Genomic DNA, 21,290 nt, shown 5'->3' on the forward strand with positions numbered 1-21,290 from the left:
GCTATTGATTAGAGGCCCCAGTTGAGCGGGAATGCATTTATGGGCATCGTCGACTATGCATCGAATCGCTTTATCGAATTAACTTCCGAACTTCGGATGCGTTCATTATCGATTCCAGTTCGCCTCTTTGTCAGAAAGATACCAGATAAGAGAACTCATTAACAGCGTTATTAGATTTCCATTAGAGCTGGGTGTGAGGGAACACACTTCATTAGCGCCAATAGTATGTAGTCTGTGGCCAATATCAAATTCAGTTTCAGGCAGAGTGCCGATAACGTTGATTTCCTTGCTGGTAAGGTGGCAGTTTCTCTTCTAACACCCCGTAGAATTGGGTGGATGCACGACTTTAGTACAAGGTGGTAAAAACGCAAATAATTTTTTTGTGTTGCCGATCAAAACTAAATGAGGCGAGTTTGGGCTGGCTGGAAAGACATTTTTGTCCTGGAATTTTCGCAGTAAAAATTGCGCGCATCCGAGTTAGCGTAGTTAAGAAAAACAGCGAAAAATTGATGTGGAAATGGTAGAAAATGTGGCTGCTTATCCCCATTGCAAAATAGTCTAACAGTATAACAAATGCGCAATTTTTTTAACTTGCTGCATATGAAATCATCCAAACCTCCACTTTTCTGTTGCTTTTCCGCGCTAATTCCTGCGAAAAGGGGTTTCAGTTGCTCGTTTCTGCATAAAGCCAATAGATATGGATAAGCGAATCCCAAGGCAGGTTTTAGGCGAAAAAATACTCAACTTGAAAAATTTGCATGGTCCAAACCATAGATTAACTAAGAAACCCGAAGATATGGACATTTTAATGCTTGAATTTTGAGCTCAATTTTCGGCATTATTTGCGGCAATAAGAAAAGAATATTTTAAACTCAGACTCAAAAGTTCAATAAATTTCTTTGTAAATGCTCTTCAGGGCGAGATTATGAAAATTGAGGTAGATGAAGAACAAAAATTACAGAAAACCAAATGACTCTTCTGCTGATTAGCAGGCAAATGTTAAAGATTTTTTTGCCTGAAAATTTTTTATTGATACGGAAAAACTGTTTCCACTTCAAACCTTTCACGGATATGTACAAAACACTAAAAAGCAAAAAGTTTTCCAATAAATCAGAAAATCCGACTCTTTGAGAATAATTGGTCAGTGGTGCTTGAAAAGCTCTTGAAAATGCGCTGTTTTCAGTGAAGCTTCGAATTATTATTGAAAAATCAATCTTTTGTTGTTTATTCGCCAAAATTGCCGAGAAAATGAGAGTTTTTCATAAAGAACCATCTAACCAGCGGTTGAGGAAGTCTTGATATTGGCATTATAAGGCACTGTAGAGGCAAAAATCCTCTTTGATGTGAGCCAAAATTTGGAGGATTTCAATATCCTAACCGGCAATGAATTATTTTTCAAGAAATGTTCAAGAGAACTTGCAAAATTTATTTTTTTTTGGACGAAACATGAGGGAAAACCAGTTGATTACACTCAAAGCTCCTTAAACTTGCATGCAAATATTAAACAATTTTTTACTCCAAACCCGTTACAGATACGTAAAAAATACTAGAGAGAAAATAGTTTGCCAATGAATCAGAGAATGGATCACTTTCATAAAAATGCTTCAGTGTCGTCTCAGAGAAAAGTTACATGGGGCGCAAGCCAAAAACATTATTTTATGCGAGAAAATTGTAAACCACTTGAAACGCTCCAAACAGCAAAACAAATGCGCATTTTTTCAGTGAACCCTTTGAACTATTATGAAAAATTATTCCGCTGGTTTTTTCGCCATAATTTCGGAGAAAATGGGATATTTTCATAAAGCTCCATTTAACCAGCCGTTGAGGAAGTGTAGATATGGGAATTTAAGGCATTGTAAAGGAAAAAATCCTCTTTGAAATGATCCAAAGCTAGGAGAGCTTCAATGATCCAACCCAAAAAGCAAATTTGGTTGCAGAACACTTCAAGAAAATTTGTAAACCGTATTTTTTTGGGTGAAAACTGAAGAGAAACCAAACGATTGCACTCAGAATATCTTGAATTTGCATGCAAATGATAAATATATTTTTTGCTCCAAACCCTTCACAGATACGCAAAAAACACCTGAAGGAAAAAAGTTTGCCAATGAACCAAGCAATCGACCACTTTTAAAATAATTCTTCAGCGGTGTCTCAGAGAAAAGTTACAAGGGGCGCAAGCAAAGACAATTTTCTTGAAGCAAAAAAATTTGTAAACCTCTTGAATAGCTCCAAACAGCAAACCAAATCAGTTTTTTCCACTGAATATTTCGAATTATTACTAAAAAATCAATCTTTTGTTGTTTATTCACCAAAAAGTGGGAAGAAAATGGGAGTTTTTCATAAAGCACCATCTAACCAGCGGTTGAGGAATTGTTGATATTATCATTATAAGGCACTTCAGAGGCAAAACTTCTCTTTGATGTGAGCTAAAATTTGGAGGATTTCAATATGCTAAACAGAAAAACAATTATTTTTCAAGAAAATTGCAAGAAAACTTGCATAACGTATTTTTTTAGTCTCATAGAAAAGTTACAAGGGGTGCAAGCCATGAAAATATTCTTGAAGCGAGAAGATTGTAAACCTCTTGAAAAGCTCCAAACAGCAAACCAAATGCTCTTTTTTCCAGTGCAGCCTTCGAATTATTATTGAAAAATCAATCTTTTGTAGTTTATGTACCAACATTTCGGAGAGAATGGAAGTTTTTTTATAAATAACCATTGCGGTTGAAGAAGTGTAGATATGAGCATTATAGGGCACTGTAGAAGCAAAAATGCTGTTTGATGTGAGCCAAAATTTGGAGGATTTCAATATACTACACCGAAAATCAATTATTTTTCCAGAAAATATCAAGAAAACTTGCAAAACGTATTTTTTTTGGATGAAACATGAAGGAAAACCAGATGATTACACTCAAAGCTCCTTAAACTGTTAAAATGTTAAACAATTTTGTACTTCAAAACCTTCACAGATACTCAAAAAACACTAGAGAGAAAAAAGTTTGCCAATGAATCAACAAGACGAACGGTTTTGGAAAAATAATTCAGTGGTGACTCACAAAAAAGTTAAAAGGGGCGCACCCCAAGAAAGTTTTCTTGAAGAAAGAAGATGGTAAACCACTTGAAAAGCTTCAAGCAGCAAAGCAAGAAAAAAAGCAAATTTGCATTTTTTCAAATTAAAGGATTATAATAAAACGAAACATTTTTCGGTGGGTTTGTCGCCTTAATTCGGAAAAAAATTGGAGTTTTTCATAAAGCGTCCGCTTACCAGTTGTTAAGTGTAGAGGACACCATCCTCGTTCAAATGAGCCAAAATTTGCACGATTTAAATGGCTGAAAGCGAAAAAGTATTGTTCTTCAGAAGTCTTTTTGTAGGATAACCAAACGATTAAACTCAAAGCCTCTTAAACTGGAAAGCAAATATTAATCGGTTTTTTACTCCAAACTCGTGACAGATACGCAAAAACACTAGGAGCCAAAAGTTTCCTAGCGAATCAGGCAACCTTTGGGAAAAATCGTGCAGTAGCGACCCACAAAAAAGTTGTAACGGGCACAAGCCAAAAAAATCTTGATGAAACTTGAAAAGGGTCCACCCAGTTCACATCATATCTGGTTTCACCGCACATAAATGTTTAAAGTGGTGCCAAGTCCATGAAAGTGAGAACCCGACAAGTGAACTGTAATCAATCTTCGACGTTTCAAATAGCAATTCTTCTGTAACAATTCCATTCTCTTCGGGTGTAAAAGTGTCATATAACTGAGCGTTCCGATCGAATTCCTCGGCTATTTCGTAACAGAAACGTGCTTGTCATCCAATCCGAGCGAAGCCGTGGAAACACAATATCCAGAAACGGTTTACATGTCTGGCCAAGATCAATGTCCGCACCCAAAACCACTCGGGTTCTTTCCACTTTTGTTTGCGGTTCGTGTGCACTTGATTGATTCATTGATAATTGCCCAGATCGCATTAGTGTTCAATTTACTGCATTCTCGACTGATTTCGCCTCGGACGTTTCGCTTGTAATTGAAAAAAAAAACATAATTGAGGAATACCGAAATACCGAAATTTTGTTTTTTTGCAGATGATAGTGACAGTGTTTAACTATGGGTCCAAGACTTCAGTGCCCATTACGCCTCATACAACTGTTTCGGATATTATCGAATGCTGCAGGGATCCAGGAGATGAACACTGCAAACTGATTTGCCCGGCAATTGAAGGTAAGCCCCCGCTAAATTGGCTGTAGTTTTTAGGCCGCCCAGTATATCGGCCTTTTTATGATTTGCTTTGTGTGCCTATCAATGGGCAATAAAAAAGGTGTTTTGAAGAAAATCTGGCAGAGCGATAGTTTTTGCGCTATCGGCCGATAAAGGCGGGGAGTTTTGTTGGGGTGAAACAGCCAAATGAGGAAAATTATGTAGGATTCCATGTGAGGAACGCCGGGAAAATTAACAAATCACAAACACATACGCGCAAAGTAATTTATTCAACATTGCCATATTGTAATTACGCTGACACCTCGGTAATAACAGACTAACACATTTCACGTCGGCAACCCGAATGAAACCTGTGGAAGGTGCGGGCTGGAATCGGGATGAAACTGGAATAATTTATATTCCCTGTGCGTCTCTGCCAGCTGCGATTTCACCTATTCCGCCGCAAATAATAAGCCTACGGCTTAGGCGACTTTGACCCGCGTATTATTAACTTATCAACTGAATACGGATCATCATTTCCCGTGTTAATGGTATGCAATTGATCCATCATCTGCTGGATTCACTGCAGGTCAAGTGTTGATTAGGATTGGGCAAAAGCTATTTTTTGGGTTCCCCCAGTAGGTTGCACTAACACCTTGAAGGACCATAATGGAAAATGTGCAAGTTACATTTGGCGCTCACGGAAAGTTTAAAACGAACGTCGATTGGTTAAGTGCATGTCATAATCTTGAGGTGTATGATACACGATTTATTGTAGACGTTCTTATGCTGTGAATTGGTTGATTGTGTTGCATCTGAAGGGAGTTGGAAATTTTTTCGGGGGTTTTTTCAAGTGCTTTACGGTATTTTTCCTTCATGAAGATTCTCTTTGTTTGTGCCCCGTATAATTTTTTGGTGTGACGCCACTGGGGGGTTTTCCAAAAACAGTTCGGCTTTTTGGTCTCCAGTGTTTTTCGCGTATCTGCCAAGGCTTTGGAGTAAATTTAAAACTTTAGTGCAAATGAGCAGGATGTCAGATCTAAGGGAGTTAAGTGTACGTTTTTTTCTAACTCGTTGAAAAAAAAAGGTTTTACAAATTTTATTGGCGTTTTCCGAAAAACCCTGGTTTAGAATAATGAAGATGAAACTCATTAATGGAAATTTCTCCAAATGGGGAAATTTTTTTCATGTTTTGGCCATTTTTCCAATTGATTCTTGCAAACTACTGAATATTTCTAATCGCGTCTAAATCAGTCAAGTGAGGTATTTTTCGTGCTTTGATATATTGCGGTCATCGAGGCTAAAAATCACTAATGAATGGAAATCGATGTTTTCTCCATATTTTGGCCACTTTTTTATTTTATTTCGATAGATTCTTGCAAACGATTGAACACAATCAAACTTGCTGCGCTGCATTTCCTAATCAGTCAAGTGAAGTTCTTTGTGGAGTCATGGGAGCTGAAAATCGCTTATGGAAATTTGTGTTTTTTCCATGTTTTCGCCATTTTTCTTTGAAATTTGAAGGATTCTTGCAAATAATTGAAAACTACGAAACCTGGACGGCTGCTTTTCCTTATCAAGCAACTGAAGTTCATTTTTACATACTCTAAACTTGTAGCCTGAAGATCAGATATTCATGAAAAGTGCATAAAATGGATATTGCTTGCATTTTTTCCTCAAAATTTATTGGTGTTTTCGGCGAACTTTCAACTCGTCAGGAACCAAATGTTCTGATGTGTTCCACCTCTGGAAATTGAAGAAAATCCGCATTTCTTTCAGTTTCGATTAGAAATTTCATGGGTTTTAGCAAACACTTGATCACCAATACACTTAATTGGGACCTAGACTGTTGCGATACTCTATCAATCAAGCGAACCTTATTTTGACACGTTTTGAACATGGATTCCGAAGATCATTAATGGAAATGGCCGAAAATAACCATTTTTCTGCTGGAATTTGGTTAATTCTGAAGCAATTGAATATTTTTCAACTTGAAAGACTCGGTTTCTTCTTAACCGAATCGCCATTTTTCTCATCTGGTCCGGCCATGGACCTTAAATATACGTAATGGAAGTTCAAGAAAATCCGCATTTCCTCGATTTTCCATTTGGAATTTCATAGATTTTTGCAAACACTTCAAGGCCAATAGGTAAACTTAATTTGGACTCAGACTGTTACGTTTCTCTATCAATCGAGCTAACCTTATTTTGACACGTTTTGGACATGTATCTTGAAAATCATTAATGGAAATGGCCGAAAATAACCATTTTTAGCTGGAATTTCGTTAATTCTGAAGCAATTGAATATTTTTCAACTTGGAAGACTCGGTTTCTCCTTAACCAAATCGCCTTTTTTCTCATCTGGTCCGCCCATGGAGCTTAAAGATCGGTAAAGGAAGTTGAAGAAAATCCGCATTTTCTCGATTTCCCACTTTTTGCTTTTTGCAAACACTTTAAGACTAACAAACTTAATTGGGACTCAGACTGTTGTGTGCTTCTATCAGTCAAACAAACCTTATTGCAACACGTTTCGGAGATGGAGCACCTGAGGATAACTAATGGAAATTCCTGTAAATAGAGGTTTTCTTAGTTTCTGCATTTGAAATTGCTTAGAATCATGCAATAGTTGAATATCATTAAACTTAGGACGAAAAAGCGGCGTTTTCAGATCAATCAACAGAAGCTTATTCTGTCATGTTCCGGACATGGAGCCGCAGGATCTGTAATGAAAAATGCAGAAAAAGGTCTGTAGGATCGGAAATCGATCCCAACTAAGCCTCTTATGGGAGCTCCGACTGAATGGGCGAACTTGTTATCAATGTTTGCCCCGCAAAGGGCCCAAAGTGAATCCAATGTGCTTGGAAAATCATCAGTTCATTTTACTAAATTGTTGTCTTTGAATCGTTCTGATAAAGCAAGGAGAGCCTGGTTAAATGCAAGCGGCATTCCGCAGCTGGCTTGCACTCTTTGACTCTCCTTCCTAGTTCTTTTCAATAAAATTCATTCTCATTCGTCTTAGTTTTCCTCCATTCCCCATCCCTCCAGTTCAACTCTACGCTATAAATTGACTTTAACGCCCATTATTTCGCCAAAGCGAGCAAATACCAGCTGAATAAACCTGCAGAAGATGATAAATCCCATTAATTTCATATCATATTCATACTCTTCCATGCTAGACTTGTAACCGCCAGATATGTAACTACTGGCTAAGTTATGGCAGCAATTATCTCCTACAAAGGCAGCAAGCAGGGCTCTTAAGGAGTTGGTCGCAAGGCCGGGCTTTGTGATTCGTATTTGCCGGAAATTATTGGCTCAAATCGCTCTAAACTTTGCCCCAGTTTAGGGGCGTTTTGTAGAATATTCTAATTTTATTAGTCGAATGCTACATGAGTTTCATTTAGTTGTTTAGTTGGTCGATAACTCCGGGTGGTTCGCCTATTACCTGCACGCCATCGAGGCCCTTCTCCCATAATGAGTGAATTAAGCTTTTAGGCAGTTTGGATTTTCCGTTTGGGCTTTAGCTGGCAAATTCCCGTTGATTCGCTTATTCTGAAGGAAAATTGCGCCAGCAACTCAAGAGTTACTGTCTGGGCATTCGAGGATGTGGTAAATAATTCCGTCGAATGACCCTAAAAGGGAAAAATATCGAGTAAGACAACCCGCAACGGTCGGTTTGTAACATCGTAATTCATTCATACTCATCGATCCAGGTTCGAAACTGGCTGGAATAACATTTTTCGTTTTATTAGATTCAGTTCTAGCTTAACGTGTGTGGCTTTGTTGAAACCTTCCTTAGCTAGTAGCTCCTATTTCCTCCAGTGTTTAGAGTGTTGAAGGGAAGATGATGATCGTCACCTCATCCAGCACCAAATCTCGAACCAATGAGGAAAACGACTTTGCGAACAAAAGTAAGTGCAGTTCCGATGGTGCAAAACTGTGAAAATTATCAGGGAAATTCGCTATTGTGTCATGCAGATGGTCATCAATCATATTAGCTCGAAACGTGTATCGATATTTTCCAAAGTTTCAGGGCAGAGGAAGTTTAGTGAAAGAGTGATGTCAATGCGCTTTAATGGATATTGAATCGAACAACAAATCCGTTTTGTGGAGAGTTTCTCTGCAGTTTACTAAGTCTTACTGATTGCAATTTCATGCACAACGCCAGAAAGGAGAAAACAAAATAATTATTTAGACAGAAATTGCCTCTAAAGCTAATTTGTCTTTAGCTAGTCTGCCAAATGTGCTGTTTGAGGGAACTGGACAGCGGCATTTTGAAAATTATTGTTTGAAAGTACGAGTTGACGGCGAAATTAAAAAAAAATCTTTAGAGCCCCCTAATGGCGATGAAACTTTCACCAAACGTACGGAAAAGATCGCTCTATACAATTATATGTAAAGCCTTAAACTAGTTTGGCAGGTTTGGGAGAAATTGAATTTTGAAAACTAGTCTGTCAAATGTGCGGTGTGTGAATTTCTTTATGCTAGCGGCTATTTAAAAAAATTCGTGTAAATTTTGCAGCGACTGAAAGTACGATAAAAATTTACCGTAACCTTGACGAAAGATCACCCTATCCAGTGGTATGTAAAGTAATCTTCTCTGTTGGAAGATTGAAGATAAATTAATTTTTTAATAGTTGTTTATCAAATCTGCGGGTTAAGAGTTGGGATGTGATAGCGCTATATTAAAAAATTCCTCAAAATTTACCAACAACTCGAATTACGAGGAAATTTTCACAAAACGTAGAACTACGATTGCTCTAAACAAATTTATTGAAATCAAATTTTTTAGATCCAAATTTTGAAGATTTTTCTAAAAGTCAATGTTTTATCGCCATATTCGAGTCGCCCATTTCGCAGACCAGTTTTCACAAATCAGTTTCTTCTAAACCGGTAAGCGCAGGCCGTTGGCTTATGCATGAAAAAATAGAGAGTTATTTCTTCTAAAAGTGCTGTAAGATTTATTGTGTTGGGAGTTTTCAACGATTTTTCACGCATTTTTAAAAATGCCCCAACGTGCAAATTTGGCTGACTGATTGGGTTTCAAAAATTAATTTGCTCCTAAATCTGTTCGAGCAGTTGCTTGGTACATGGCTGGCTAAATAGGGATTTTGTTGTTTCAGCGAAATGGAATTTTCACTAAATTTTTGACAAGATTTTGAAAATTCCGCTTTCATATCGCAGCGCTCAAAGCGCTCACACAGTGATGTTTTCAAAATATGCTCAAAATTTGGACAACAACTGTAAACGCGATGAGCCCTTCAGGAAACGTAGAAGAAACATGGCTTTTTACGATTGTGAGCAAAGCCATATTCTCGCTCTGAAGATTTAGGAGATATAGATTTTTGAAAGCTTGTCTGTCAAATCTGCGGTTTAAGAGCTGCGATACAACCGCGACATTTAAAAAAAAATTGCGCAAATTTTCCAGAAACTCCACTTATGATGAAATTTTCACAAAAAGTATAAGGAAGATGGCTCTAAATAAATTTGTGTTAAATCATATTCTCGGTTAGAAAATTTAAGAGAAATTACTTTTTTAAAATTACTCTGTCAACTGTGCGGGTTGATAGTTTCGAGGTAACAGCGGTGTTTCTAAAAATTTCTAAAAATTTACCAACAACTTGAATTACGATAAACCTTTCAGAAAACGTATAAGAAACATTGTTCTATACAATTTCATGTGAAGCCATATTCTCAGGTGAACCATTTAAGATAAATTAATTTTTGAAAAATTGTCTGCCAAATCTGCGGTTGAAGAGCTGCGACATTTTTAAAAATTTACCAAAAAGTTCAATAATAATGAAATTTTCCCGAAACGTAGTACAACGATCAACACATATAAGTTGATATCAAATCATATTCCCGTTCGGAAGATTTAAAAGAAATTAATTTTTGAAAACTAGTCAACTGTGCGGTTTGAGAGTTTCGATATAACAGCGATGTTTCCAAAAATTTACCAACAACTCGAATTATGATAAACCTTTCGGCAAACGTAGAAGCGACATTTCTCTATATAGCTGTATGTAAAGCCATATTCTCGGGAGGACGATTTGTGAGAAATTAATTTTTGAAAACTAGTCTGTCTCGTGTGACCTGAGAATTACGATATGAGAGCGTTATTTTCAAAAATTCCTGTAAATCTACCAACATCTCCAATTACAATAAAATTTGCTGTACAGAATTGATGTCAAATCATAATCCTTGTTGGAAGAGTTAAGAGAAATTGATTTTTCAAATCAAGTCTACCAAATGCGCGCCTTGAAAGCTCCGATATGAAAGCAGCATTTTGAAAACTTTGTCAAAATTCACCCAAAACTCCCATGTTGATAAAACTGTCAAATCGTTTACAGCAAAAAAATGTCTGTTTAGCCATGTACTAAGCAACTTCCTGCTAGAGCAGATTTAGGAGTAATACATTTTTGAAACCTAGTGAGCCAAAATTGCTCGTTGGGGCATTTTTTAAATGCGTCAAAAATCGATGAAAACTTCCATCACAATGAAACTCACAATGCTACTTGAAACTCCCTCCATTTGCCGATTTAGAGGAAATTAATTTTTGAAAACTGGTCTGCGAAATGTGCGACCTGAAAATGGCGATAAAACATTGACTTTTAAAAAATTCCTCCAAATTAGAAGAACACTTCTATAGCGAAAAGGCTTTCAACGCGAACCAAGAAATAATAAAGCTCTATTGAACCAGGTAAGTAACTCTGGATTAAAACCAGTACGAGGAATGTATTTTTGAAAACTTCTCTAAAGAATTGGGGTTTATTTCCTGCAGCTTCCCTGCTTTTCAGACATTTTTGCATATTCAAACTGCACTTGGGAGACACAAACCCCCTTGGTTTTCACACTGATGGGTTCAATTCGAATACGACCAATGAAAAGGTTTTTGCAGTCTCTGTTCACACGATTTAAATCACACACAAACTCCATCTGCGCCTAATCGACCCAAAAACTCTGCAGAGTTTTTCCTTCAAAGTCTTCGCAATCTAAATTGATTTATTCAATGAAACCCATGGGAGAAACTCATTTGTTTCCTTCCAGTTCAACATGTACAAAGACACATTCTCGATCAAATGCTCTGCTTACCTTTTTGGGAGGATTTGGCGCCGACGGAGGTAAGCCGATGGAAGTCATGATTAATTGCCGTAGATTGGATGTGGCCACTGCGAAAGCGTCGTTCTATATTTTGTCATTCGATAAAATCAATCATGTGGATGGGAAGGCCTCGAACACCATACATCAATCGGGCGGAAGAAGATTGATAGGATTTTCGTAGGTTTAGGCCTAAATAACGCGCGTTGCATTGCAAATATGCCCATTTAGACTCAAGCGAATTGAGCTGGAAACTGTTTACTGTTCCAGATGTGCCGCTTAAGGACTCGGATCGTCCTCTGGAAATTCTGCAACGATGGGGATCCGGTCGGCTGATGCTCCGCTACACCACATTAAGGGCTAATGGTAAGTTGCAGAAAACATTGGCTTAATAACGATTCATTCGGCTTTTAAAAATTCATGCAAACGACGAATTGCCCATTTGCCAAACGTCGCAGAGCTAAAAGCTCGGGCGTCGAAATTTACGAGTTTGTTAAAAGCTTATTTCGATTGTTTATTATTTTAAAATACATCAGACTGATCCGAACAGTTATAAAGCGTGATAAACTGGTTCAAACAGGCGCGTTTATTTCCTTCGACAGGTTTTACCAACTAGAAAAGGGTTGCCTGCATAGTAGGCCCAAATGGCCAAACTGCGTGGTCAGCGGCAGGCCTATAAGCCGCATTTCGCCGGTTATACACCGATATGTTCGATGAAAAATGCCGAATATTTCAGATCTAAGTGTCGATTTTTTTTGAGATTTTTAAAATATTGGTCGCCATAGTTCAACAGGGGATTTTTGGGTTAGTAAGCTAGGTTTAAGCAAAATATTTCACAGGGATGTCATGAAAATTGCGCCCTTTTTCTGGCTTTCGCAAAAACCCCCGTAAAAACGCACCCTTTCGGGGAAACCGTCAATTAATCTTGGGACCGATACAGATTCAACGGTTCCTTCGCCGAATAGCGGAAAGCCTGGCGTGTTGGGATAAAAAATAAATCGAGAAGAAAATTCACTCAAGTCAGCTGGATTTTTTCACCCCGAACTGATTTTTCACTGTCTTTCCCATCCATCTTGGTGCGTTTGGGGATTGGCTCTTCCAATCCTCCCCCCATTGTGTTTCACCTTTCTGTTTAATTTATTATAACATAAACTGATCAACACGGAAAATGCTACACGGAAAAATTTCCCTCAACTTTAAAACAAGCGATTTTAATTCTGTTTGAAGTCTTATTAGGTGTAATTATTTTTCTCTCCTCAAACGTTTGCATTCTTTTGTTGTCCACCCTATAGAAACGTTATGTGTCGTACTACATTTTTTACAAAAGCGCGAACTGGCAGAAAAAGCATTTGGGCTAGAACAGACTTCCAACAGAAATCATTTTTTCTGGAAAAACATCATCAACTGTGTGAAAAAAAAAAAAAGTTTCAGTATTTTAAATTGTTCGACGCTAGTTTCACTAGCTTCGAAACATCTGTTCAATTAACTGTTTTTAACGAGCCGAAGGAGCGCTTTTAATCATCTTGGTTGATAGGAAAAGTTTCCCAGCTTAAAGTCCAGTGGGTCCTTAAAGTTTCACAGGACTTCCCAACAACAAGCTTAGATTTGGCAGGTTCATGGGAACATTTATTAAAACTATAATAGAGTGAAACTTTCCACATAAAGTAAAAAATGCCTATTTTTCCAGCTAGCGACAACTTTTCCAATTAACGAACGACAGGTTAACAATTAATTGGCGCGGCGTCTTCCACTGAAATACGCAAATGAAGTTTCCCTTTATTGTCTATGCGAAACTGTCTGAAGATTTACTCGGGGAAAACTTTCCAGACTAGTTTGGATAGGCGTAATAGAATTGATGTTTCCTTATCACGCAAAACTTCGGAAGTTTGGCCGACTTGGAGCATGCAAATGAACTGGAGTTGAGTCAAACAGTGAAGGAAAACCCTTCAGTTGATTAATAAATAGGACAAAATGTTAAGCTACATTGTGATTTTCTCAATTTTTTCCGATTTTTCGAGTTTTTTAATACTCGTCTTATTTATGATTTGGATTTGTCGTTGGATTTTGAAAGTTTGTCGGTGAGAGACCATTCGAAGGAAATCGGTAAGAAAATTTCAAAAACTCCTACCAAATTCCCAAAGTCTTCTAAGACTGTGAATTTTTTTGGCGTAAAAAGCAAAGCCTGCTGCTCTAATAAACGATGGAAGCAGAAAGTTGTAGTGAAGTTCGCTGCAGAAAAAAAAATTATTGAAAACTATGCGGCTTGAGACCGATGAGTGAACAGCCACATTTTAAAAAAATTGCAAAATTTTTTCAGAACCCGCTCTCGCACTAAAACTAACAGGGAATGTAGAGCAAGAAAAGCTCTATTTCACCAAATATGTAACACTTTTTTATTGGAGTAAATGTAAGAGAAATTAATTGTGTAAACCCGATCTTCAATAGGCGACTAAAATCTGAGGCATGATTCAGGCGAGGTAGCAGTAGAATTTTCAAAAATTTGTCAAAATTCGTAAGTAATCGGCATGGTTAGAGTTCACCGAGCAGAGCAAGCTCTATTTAACGATATGTAACACAGTATACCAGGAAAGTACCGTTAGGAGCAATTAATTTTTGAAATATAGTGAAAAGTATATATATTAAAATGTATGTGCAGGTTCAGATATTTTCTTTTCGGCCAAATGTTTGCAAAATTCTGATGATGATGAAGCTTCCACATTAGGGGAAGCGAGAAAGGCTCTATTTCACAATTTATAGGTCAGCCCTTGACTCAGAAGGTGTTGAGATAAATTAATTTTCAAAAATTTGTCAAAATTATAATTCTTCAAACGCCAACCATTCCTTAGCTTGAAACGTGCTCTCTTGTTCGATTTAAGATTTTACAGAAACTGAAGAAAAAGAAGAAATCTGCTCTTCAAGTCATATTTTGAATTCTTAGAAAGTCCTGGAGAAAATGAAGGTACAAACGAGTTGATTCGGCTGTAAGGTTAAGTCTACCTCCATCAATGTCTGACATTGTTATACATTCGAAGTTTTGAAGAGCGCATTTAATAAACTAACCACATTTGTTTGCCCGCAGTGATTTTCCAAGTAAAAGTCACATTTTAGGCTACGTTTGCTACACCCCGGAATACCATTTGAGGTTTGCGAACTGAAAATATCACGAAATCTTCTTAAGACTGACATGGTATGATTAACGTTCGAAACATGAATGTAAAGCGGTTTCGAACATTCTCTATGGCATAAATTCAGCTGTTGAATGGGCATTGTTGTTGGGTACCCACCTTCGGGTTCTTCGGCATTTTTTGCGATACCAGATTAATGTTGCCGTTCGGTAAAGAGCATTTGAAATTAAGATGTAGTCGCAATTAGACACTTTCGACGAAACAATGAGAGAGACTGGGCTCGGCCTGATCCAGAGGAGCGACTCGCATTCTTATTAGACTCGGGTTTGTTCAGCAGGAATTTCATCAGCAATGTCCCAAAGTGAACAGTAACAAAGTGAAAGCTAGCAAGTTTTGCCGAAGTGGGATTATGAGGGAAAGTTTTGCGGGCAAATCGAGCTCAAAGCCGCTTGCTCGGTGCGAAGTTGTATTAGGTGCATCCTTCAAAGTTAACATTTAGTAATTAGGCTGTAAGCTTTCCTGCTTTGCTTTCACATGGGAAAATTGAGGAAGTGTGTTTGCGCTTATTTGGCCGAAAATGCTCTAAGCAGCTATTGAGCAGAAGAGATTTCGTGGACAGTGAAACTGCAGGGTTTATTTTGAGTCAGTCCATTGGACTTTTTAATCATATCGCATGAATCATATGCGCGAAAAGGCCTATTTATACACCAGTGGACAGAGCATGAAAACCATATTTTATAACGTAAAACATTGGTAGTGTTCGCGCAAGAACCGTAACTTTTTGCACATTTTTTATGGCGGTTTGGCTGAAAATTTGGCCATCGCTTGAAACATGCGGACAGCTTTTCCCTGATATCTCCACAATCAGTTGGACTAAATAGTTCGTTTTTACATCACTGAATAGAGCATGAAAAACACGTATTTCCACAGGAAGATGTTAGTAATAAAATGTTGACAGTTGTCGCACAAGATGCAAAGTTTACAAAATTTCCTGTTGCTTGTATAATGCCGCCAGATTTTCCTTGATATCTCAAGACTCAATAGAACTTAAGAACCCGTTTTTACAGCACTGGATAACGCATTATAGTTTTAGCACAAAAACAATTTTTTGCTTGCAAACTTTCAGCGGCGGTTTCAACAAAATTAGACCATCGCTTGAAACATGCCGCCACGTATTCTTTCATATCTTTAGACTATTTTCGACCAGAAAAACCATTTTTACCACACTGGATAGAGGATGAAAAAACCATCTGGGGGCAGGCAAAGGAGAGTTACAAAAGTTTGGCAGTTTTCGCATAAAACTCAATTTTCCAATACTAATTTTCGCCGGTGGCTTGAAACATGCCGGCAGATTTTCCTTGATATCTCAAGACTCACTCGGAATAAAAAGACTATTTTTACAGTACTAGATAGCGCTAGAAAGAGCCATATAGGACATGGCGAGTTTTTGCAGGAGGAAGGCTACTTCCAGCTTAATGTTTAACGGCGGTATTACAAATCGAGGTAATCGGTTGTAACATGCTGGCAACTTTTCGTTTATATCTCAAAAACCAGTTGGAATAAGACGTCCGTTTGTACACTACTGGATAGAGCATGAAAACCCATTTTGCTAAGCGAAAGATGGTCAGTACATGTTGGCAGTTTTTGCACAGGAAGCAGTTTCTCCTTACTAGTTTTGGCAAAATGCGGCGATCCCTGGAAACAGCCCTAATTAATTTTTGCACTTCTGGGTAGTGCTTGAAAGAGTACAGTTTACATAGTAAAACATAGCTAATTTTCGGATAAAGCGCGATATTCTCAGTCTAAATTTTAACGGCGGTTTAAACATACTACCAGCCTTTCCTTCCTACCTTCAGACGCGTTTGGTTAAAAATCCCTACTTTTACCGCTGGAAAGCGCATTGAATTTTGCATATGAATGACACTTAACATTGATAGTTTTACCGCAAAAAAAAAATTGCGTGCCAACTTTCAGGGATGGTTTTAACAAAGTTTCACCATCACTTGAAACATGCCGTCACACATATCTCTAGACCACTTTAGACAAAAAGACTCGTTTATGGAGTACTGGATAGAGCAAAAAAGTGCCCATTTTCCGTTGTAAAGCATATACAACTTCCCCCATCAAGCGCCTATTTCCAGCCGAAATCAGACCATCGGTTTGCAACATGCCGCCCGATTTTCTCTCATATCTCAAAACCCAATCGATCCACAGCACTCCTTGTTATACCTTTGGATAGATAATTAAAAAACTCATTTACCAACTGAAACATTAAAATAGAAACTATATCCTTTGACTTCGAAACCTTACAAACAAACGACGACAGTTTCATTAATTTGGCGTTTCCGGAAAGGGCACAAAATGAAAAGCTCTTTAACGGAGCTCGTCTCAAAGGATAACGTGGCATCTGGGCACGAAATTGTGAAAAGACATCTGAGAGCTCTAATAAACGTGAAAATTGCATTTCTAATCCTTGAAGAGGGCGCATTTGCCATCATTATTAGTTTACCTTCTATTGGTCTTCTAATCTTAAATGTCCCCGACGTTGCCTATCTAGTTATTCTAGTCCGATTAGTCAAACTTACCCAAAAAACTGTTTTTAAAGTTTGCATGATAAATCGCTGGTCGAATACTAAAAGCCCGTTTTTGGCTTGTTTGCTTCATATGTGGCCGTCAAGGGATAACAAATGGGTAAAAGGGTCGGATTTGGCTGAACAGGATTCCAAGTCAATCAAAACTAATTTACAAAGTTATCATTGTAACCCGCTCACTATCGAAGCGAATCGAACAATGGACTTCCAACTCCTCAAATTTGCATGTGCCTCAAATCGTTTTCCATCAAAACTTTTTTAATATTCCGTCAGCCAGACGATGGAAAATGGGATTTGGCTGACTGGTTTTGTGATATATGACCGCGGTAAACAGTCAGATGTTGCAGTTTAGGCTTCAAATGAGATACTTATCCCCTTTTGATTCCCTCAGCCGTAGATCTGAGGGTTTCTAGATGAAAAATGAACTCGTAGTTGATGTTGAATAATCACTTTGAGTATCACTTAAAGGAAACTTTTGTGTCCAATTTAATAATTGAGAGGAGGAGCAGACAACGGTTGTTGAACGGACAACGGTTGAGTGAAGTTTGTATTCAGTAAGTAATTCAGTTCACCTACATGCTAGTGTTTATTTTCTAAAAACGACAAGCAGAAAATCGCAGAAGCTGGTCTAAAAAATTCTTTTGATAAGAACGAACCTCGTTTACAATGCAAAGTCTTTTAGACTCAGCATCTTAAACAATTCGCGCTTAGGCGCAATAGACAGTTATTTTATAATTGGTTTAATCGACTATTTCTTGCTTTCTGTTTGGAGAGGGTTTCATCCTCAAGGATATTCTTGCCCGGGGGGGAGGGGAATTTTTCACGAATTTTCGAAAATACCGTTTCGAAATGGTGAAATGCGTGTTGAAGCAGCACATTTTGCGGTTGGGCTTTCCAAAATTAACACCTTTTATCCGTGCCAACGTATGGAGTTGCTTTTTAGATAATTAAATCGAGCTTGCCAGTCTTCACGTCCTTTGAAATTGTATTACGAAGTGAGTGTTTGGCGAATTTCGACAAATTTTTTAAACTAAAGCTTGTAAGTCGTCTGTCTGGAGGTACAGATTTTGCAGACTAAATTTCAAAAATTAAATTTGCTGAGACCTTCTTTATGAAGAAGTTGCATAGTAAATGTGTTGCTTTACGTTTTGTTACGAGTGTCAGGGTTATTCGAGGTTTTCAAAAATTTGATCAGCTTTTGCAAATGCCGTTTCCAACTGGTCTGTTTTAAGCCGCAAATTTTGAAGACAGATTTTCAAAAATTGATTGCTCTAAAATCTGTTATGGTAGTAAGTTTGCTTATAGATCGATGAATAACGGCTGCTTATGTCATGTTTTGTGAAAGTTTAATTGCGATGAGCGGAGTTTACGAATTTTGACGAATTTTTCCAAATGTCGTTTTCTAATCGTATGCCATTTGCAGACATTAATTTTGACCAAATATCTTGCAAAACGAAGTTGCTTGGTTGATACCGCAGTAGGAAATGTGTTTCTCGACGTTTCGTGAGAGTTTCATGACGATTGGAGTTTTTCTCTGGAGCTTCTAAACCCTCTAAAGCTTAAGAAAGTATCTGCGTTAATGACGCTGTATGCGATTTTATCCGGAAAACCACTCTCTTCTTCATTGATATAAGATTCTCTAGAAACGGAAAAAACAGAATATGTCTGTGTTTTAAATGAGTTTTTGAAGCTTTTGAAAAAGTTAATTTCTCCTACAAACTTTGAAATTTCAAATGTTAATCATACCTTAGCTCGAATCGAGCTCTTTTCTTCATCGATGTTAGATTATACAAAAAACTGAAGCAAAAGGAGATTACTATTCTTTAAATGGCTGCCCGAAGATTTTGAAAGTCCCCAAGTGAATGAAGCTACAAGCGATTTTATCCGACAAACTTTTAAATTTCAAACTTCAACCATTCATTAATTCGAACCGCGCTTTTTTGTTCATCGACTTAAGAGTCTCCAAAAACGGAAGAAAGTGAAGATCTCTATGTTCCAAATGCGATTTTGAAGCTTTAGAAATTCCCAAAAACAATGAAGTTACAAGTCAATTTATTTGGCAAATTTTAAAATTTTAAATGTTCATCACACCTTAGCTCGGATCCAGCTCCTTTGTTCATCGATACCAGATTTTGCAAAAACTGAAGCAAAAGAAGATTGTTATTCTTTAAATGGCTGCCCGAAGATTTCGAAAGTCCTCAAGTGAATGAAGCTACAAGCGATTTTATCCGACAAACTTTTAAATTTCAAACTACCATCTATTCACTAATTCGAACCGCTCTTTTTTGTTCATCGACTGAAGATTCTCCAAAAACAAAAGAAAGAGAAGATCTCAATGCTTTAAATGAGATTTTTAAGCTTCAGAAATTCCCAAAGGCAATGAATTAACAAGTCAATTTCTCCATCAAACTTTAAAATTCCAAATGTTAATTACACTTGAGCTCGGATCGAGCTCTTTTGTTCATCGACTACAGATTTTACAAAAACTGAAGCAAAAGAAGATGATTGTTCTTTAAATGACATGCCGAAGCCTTCGAAAGTCCACAAGTGAATGAAGCTGCAAGCGATTTTCTCCGACAAACTTTTAAATTTTAAACTTTAACCATTGTTTAACTTAAACCGCGCTTTTTGTTCATGGACTTAAGATTCTCCAAAAACGGAAGAAAGAGAACAAGTCTATGTTTCAAATCATATTTTGGTGCTTTAGACATTCTCAGTCAATGAAGTTTTGACCAAATATCTTGCAAAACGAAGTTGCTTGGTTGATACCGCAGTAGGAAATGTGTTTATCGACGTTTCGTGAGAATTTCATGACGATTGGAGTTTTTCTCTGGAGCTTCTAAACCCTCTAAAGCTTAAGAAAGTATCTGCGTTAATGACGCTGTATGCAATTTTATCCGGCAAACCACTCTCTTGTTCATTGATTTAAGATTCTCTAGAAACGGAAGAAACAGAATATGTCTGTGTTTTAAATTAGTTTTTCAAGCTTTGGAAAAAGTCAATTTCTCCTGCAAACTGTCAAATTTCAAATATCAACTACCCTTTAGCTCGGATGGAGCTCTTTTGTTCATCGACTACAGATTTTACAAAACCCGAAGCAAAAGAAGATGATTGTTCTTCAAATGACATGCCAAAGCCTTTGAAAGTCCACTAGTGAATGAAGTTACAAGAGATTTTCTCCGGCAAACTTTTAGATTTTAAACTTAAACCCCGCTTTTTGTTCATGGACTTAAGATTCTTCAAAAACGGAAGAAAGAGAAGATCTCTATATTTGAAATGATATTTTGGTGCTTCAGAAATTCCCAAAGTCAATTTCTCCGGTAAACTTTGAAATTTCAAATGTTAATCATCCTGATCTCGGATCGAGCTCTTTTGTTCATCGATGTCATGTTATACAAAAAACTGAAGCAAAAGAAGATGATTATTCTTCAAATGACATGCCGAAACTTTCAAAAGTATAGACGTGAATAAAGCTACATGCGATTTTATCCGACAAACTTTTAAATTTTAAACTTCAACCATTCGAACCGCGCTTTTTTGTTCATCGAAGCTTTCAAAAGTCCCCAAGTGAAGGTTCTCCAAAACCGTAAGGAAGAGAAGATGTCTGTTCTTAATACGGCCATTTGGAGCGTTAGAAAGTCCGGAAGTGACTGAAGTTATAAGCGATTTGATCCGACAAACTTTAAATATCAGTTGAAGAACAGACATATTCGTTTTCTTCAGTTTTTTATGTTTTCGGGACTAAGTCGCATACAACTTCAACTGCAAAAGGAAAAACTTCTAACGCATGGTCTGCATGGTTTTCTTCGGAAACCACATGTACATATTAATGATAGATATGCTATCACCCGATAGAAGCTCCCCGACAGAACCATTCGATCAACTGAGACAGACAATTACTAACACTGGACCTTCAACTTGAAACTGATATATGCCAACATCAACGGACTCAATCACAAAAAACATCTAATTTACAATTACATAGAACGAAGCGACACCGACTGTTGTATGTTTGTGGAGACGAAAACCAAACCCGGACAGATACCGACGTACAGAAACTGGCAGTATAGCTGTAGGCATGGCAATTCTGTCAGTCACGCCAGGGGCGGCGCTCCTCAAACCCATCACCAAACTAGGCAAAGCAAATTCTCCCCGCCTCAACAACCCTTTGAACGACTGCATACATGTTACTACACCCTACTTAAATGACTTAATTCACGTATTTCTGACATACATACACCCACACTCCAACCTAGAACAAAACATACTGACCAAAGCAAGTCTTTACAA

At 37.5% G+C, this 21,290-nt stretch overlaps 1 protein-coding gene across 1 annotated transcript in view; it reads left to right on the plus strand.

Annotated features, from left to right (window-relative positions):
• The window catches only part of LOC109545980 (apoptosis-stimulating of p53 protein 2), a gene marked incomplete in the record, with an annotated part of 130,613 nt that overhangs the window by 6,545 nt on the left and 102,778 nt on the right, over positions 1-21,290 (plus strand). The window contains 2 exon segments of the mRNA XM_048661139.1: positions 4,079-4,214; positions 11,555-11,650. Coding sequence (XP_048517096.1) covers positions 4,079-4,214; positions 11,555-11,650 — 232 coding nt within the window.

The sequence above is a fragment of the Dendroctonus ponderosae genome, unplaced genomic scaffold (genome assembly GCF_020466585.1).
Source record: "Dendroctonus ponderosae isolate FM_Combo_2020 unplaced genomic scaffold, Dpon_F_20191213v2 Dpon_F_20191213_1, whole genome shotgun sequence".
NCBI classification, from domain to species: Eukaryota; Metazoa; Arthropoda; class Insecta; order Coleoptera; family Curculionidae; genus Dendroctonus; species Dendroctonus ponderosae.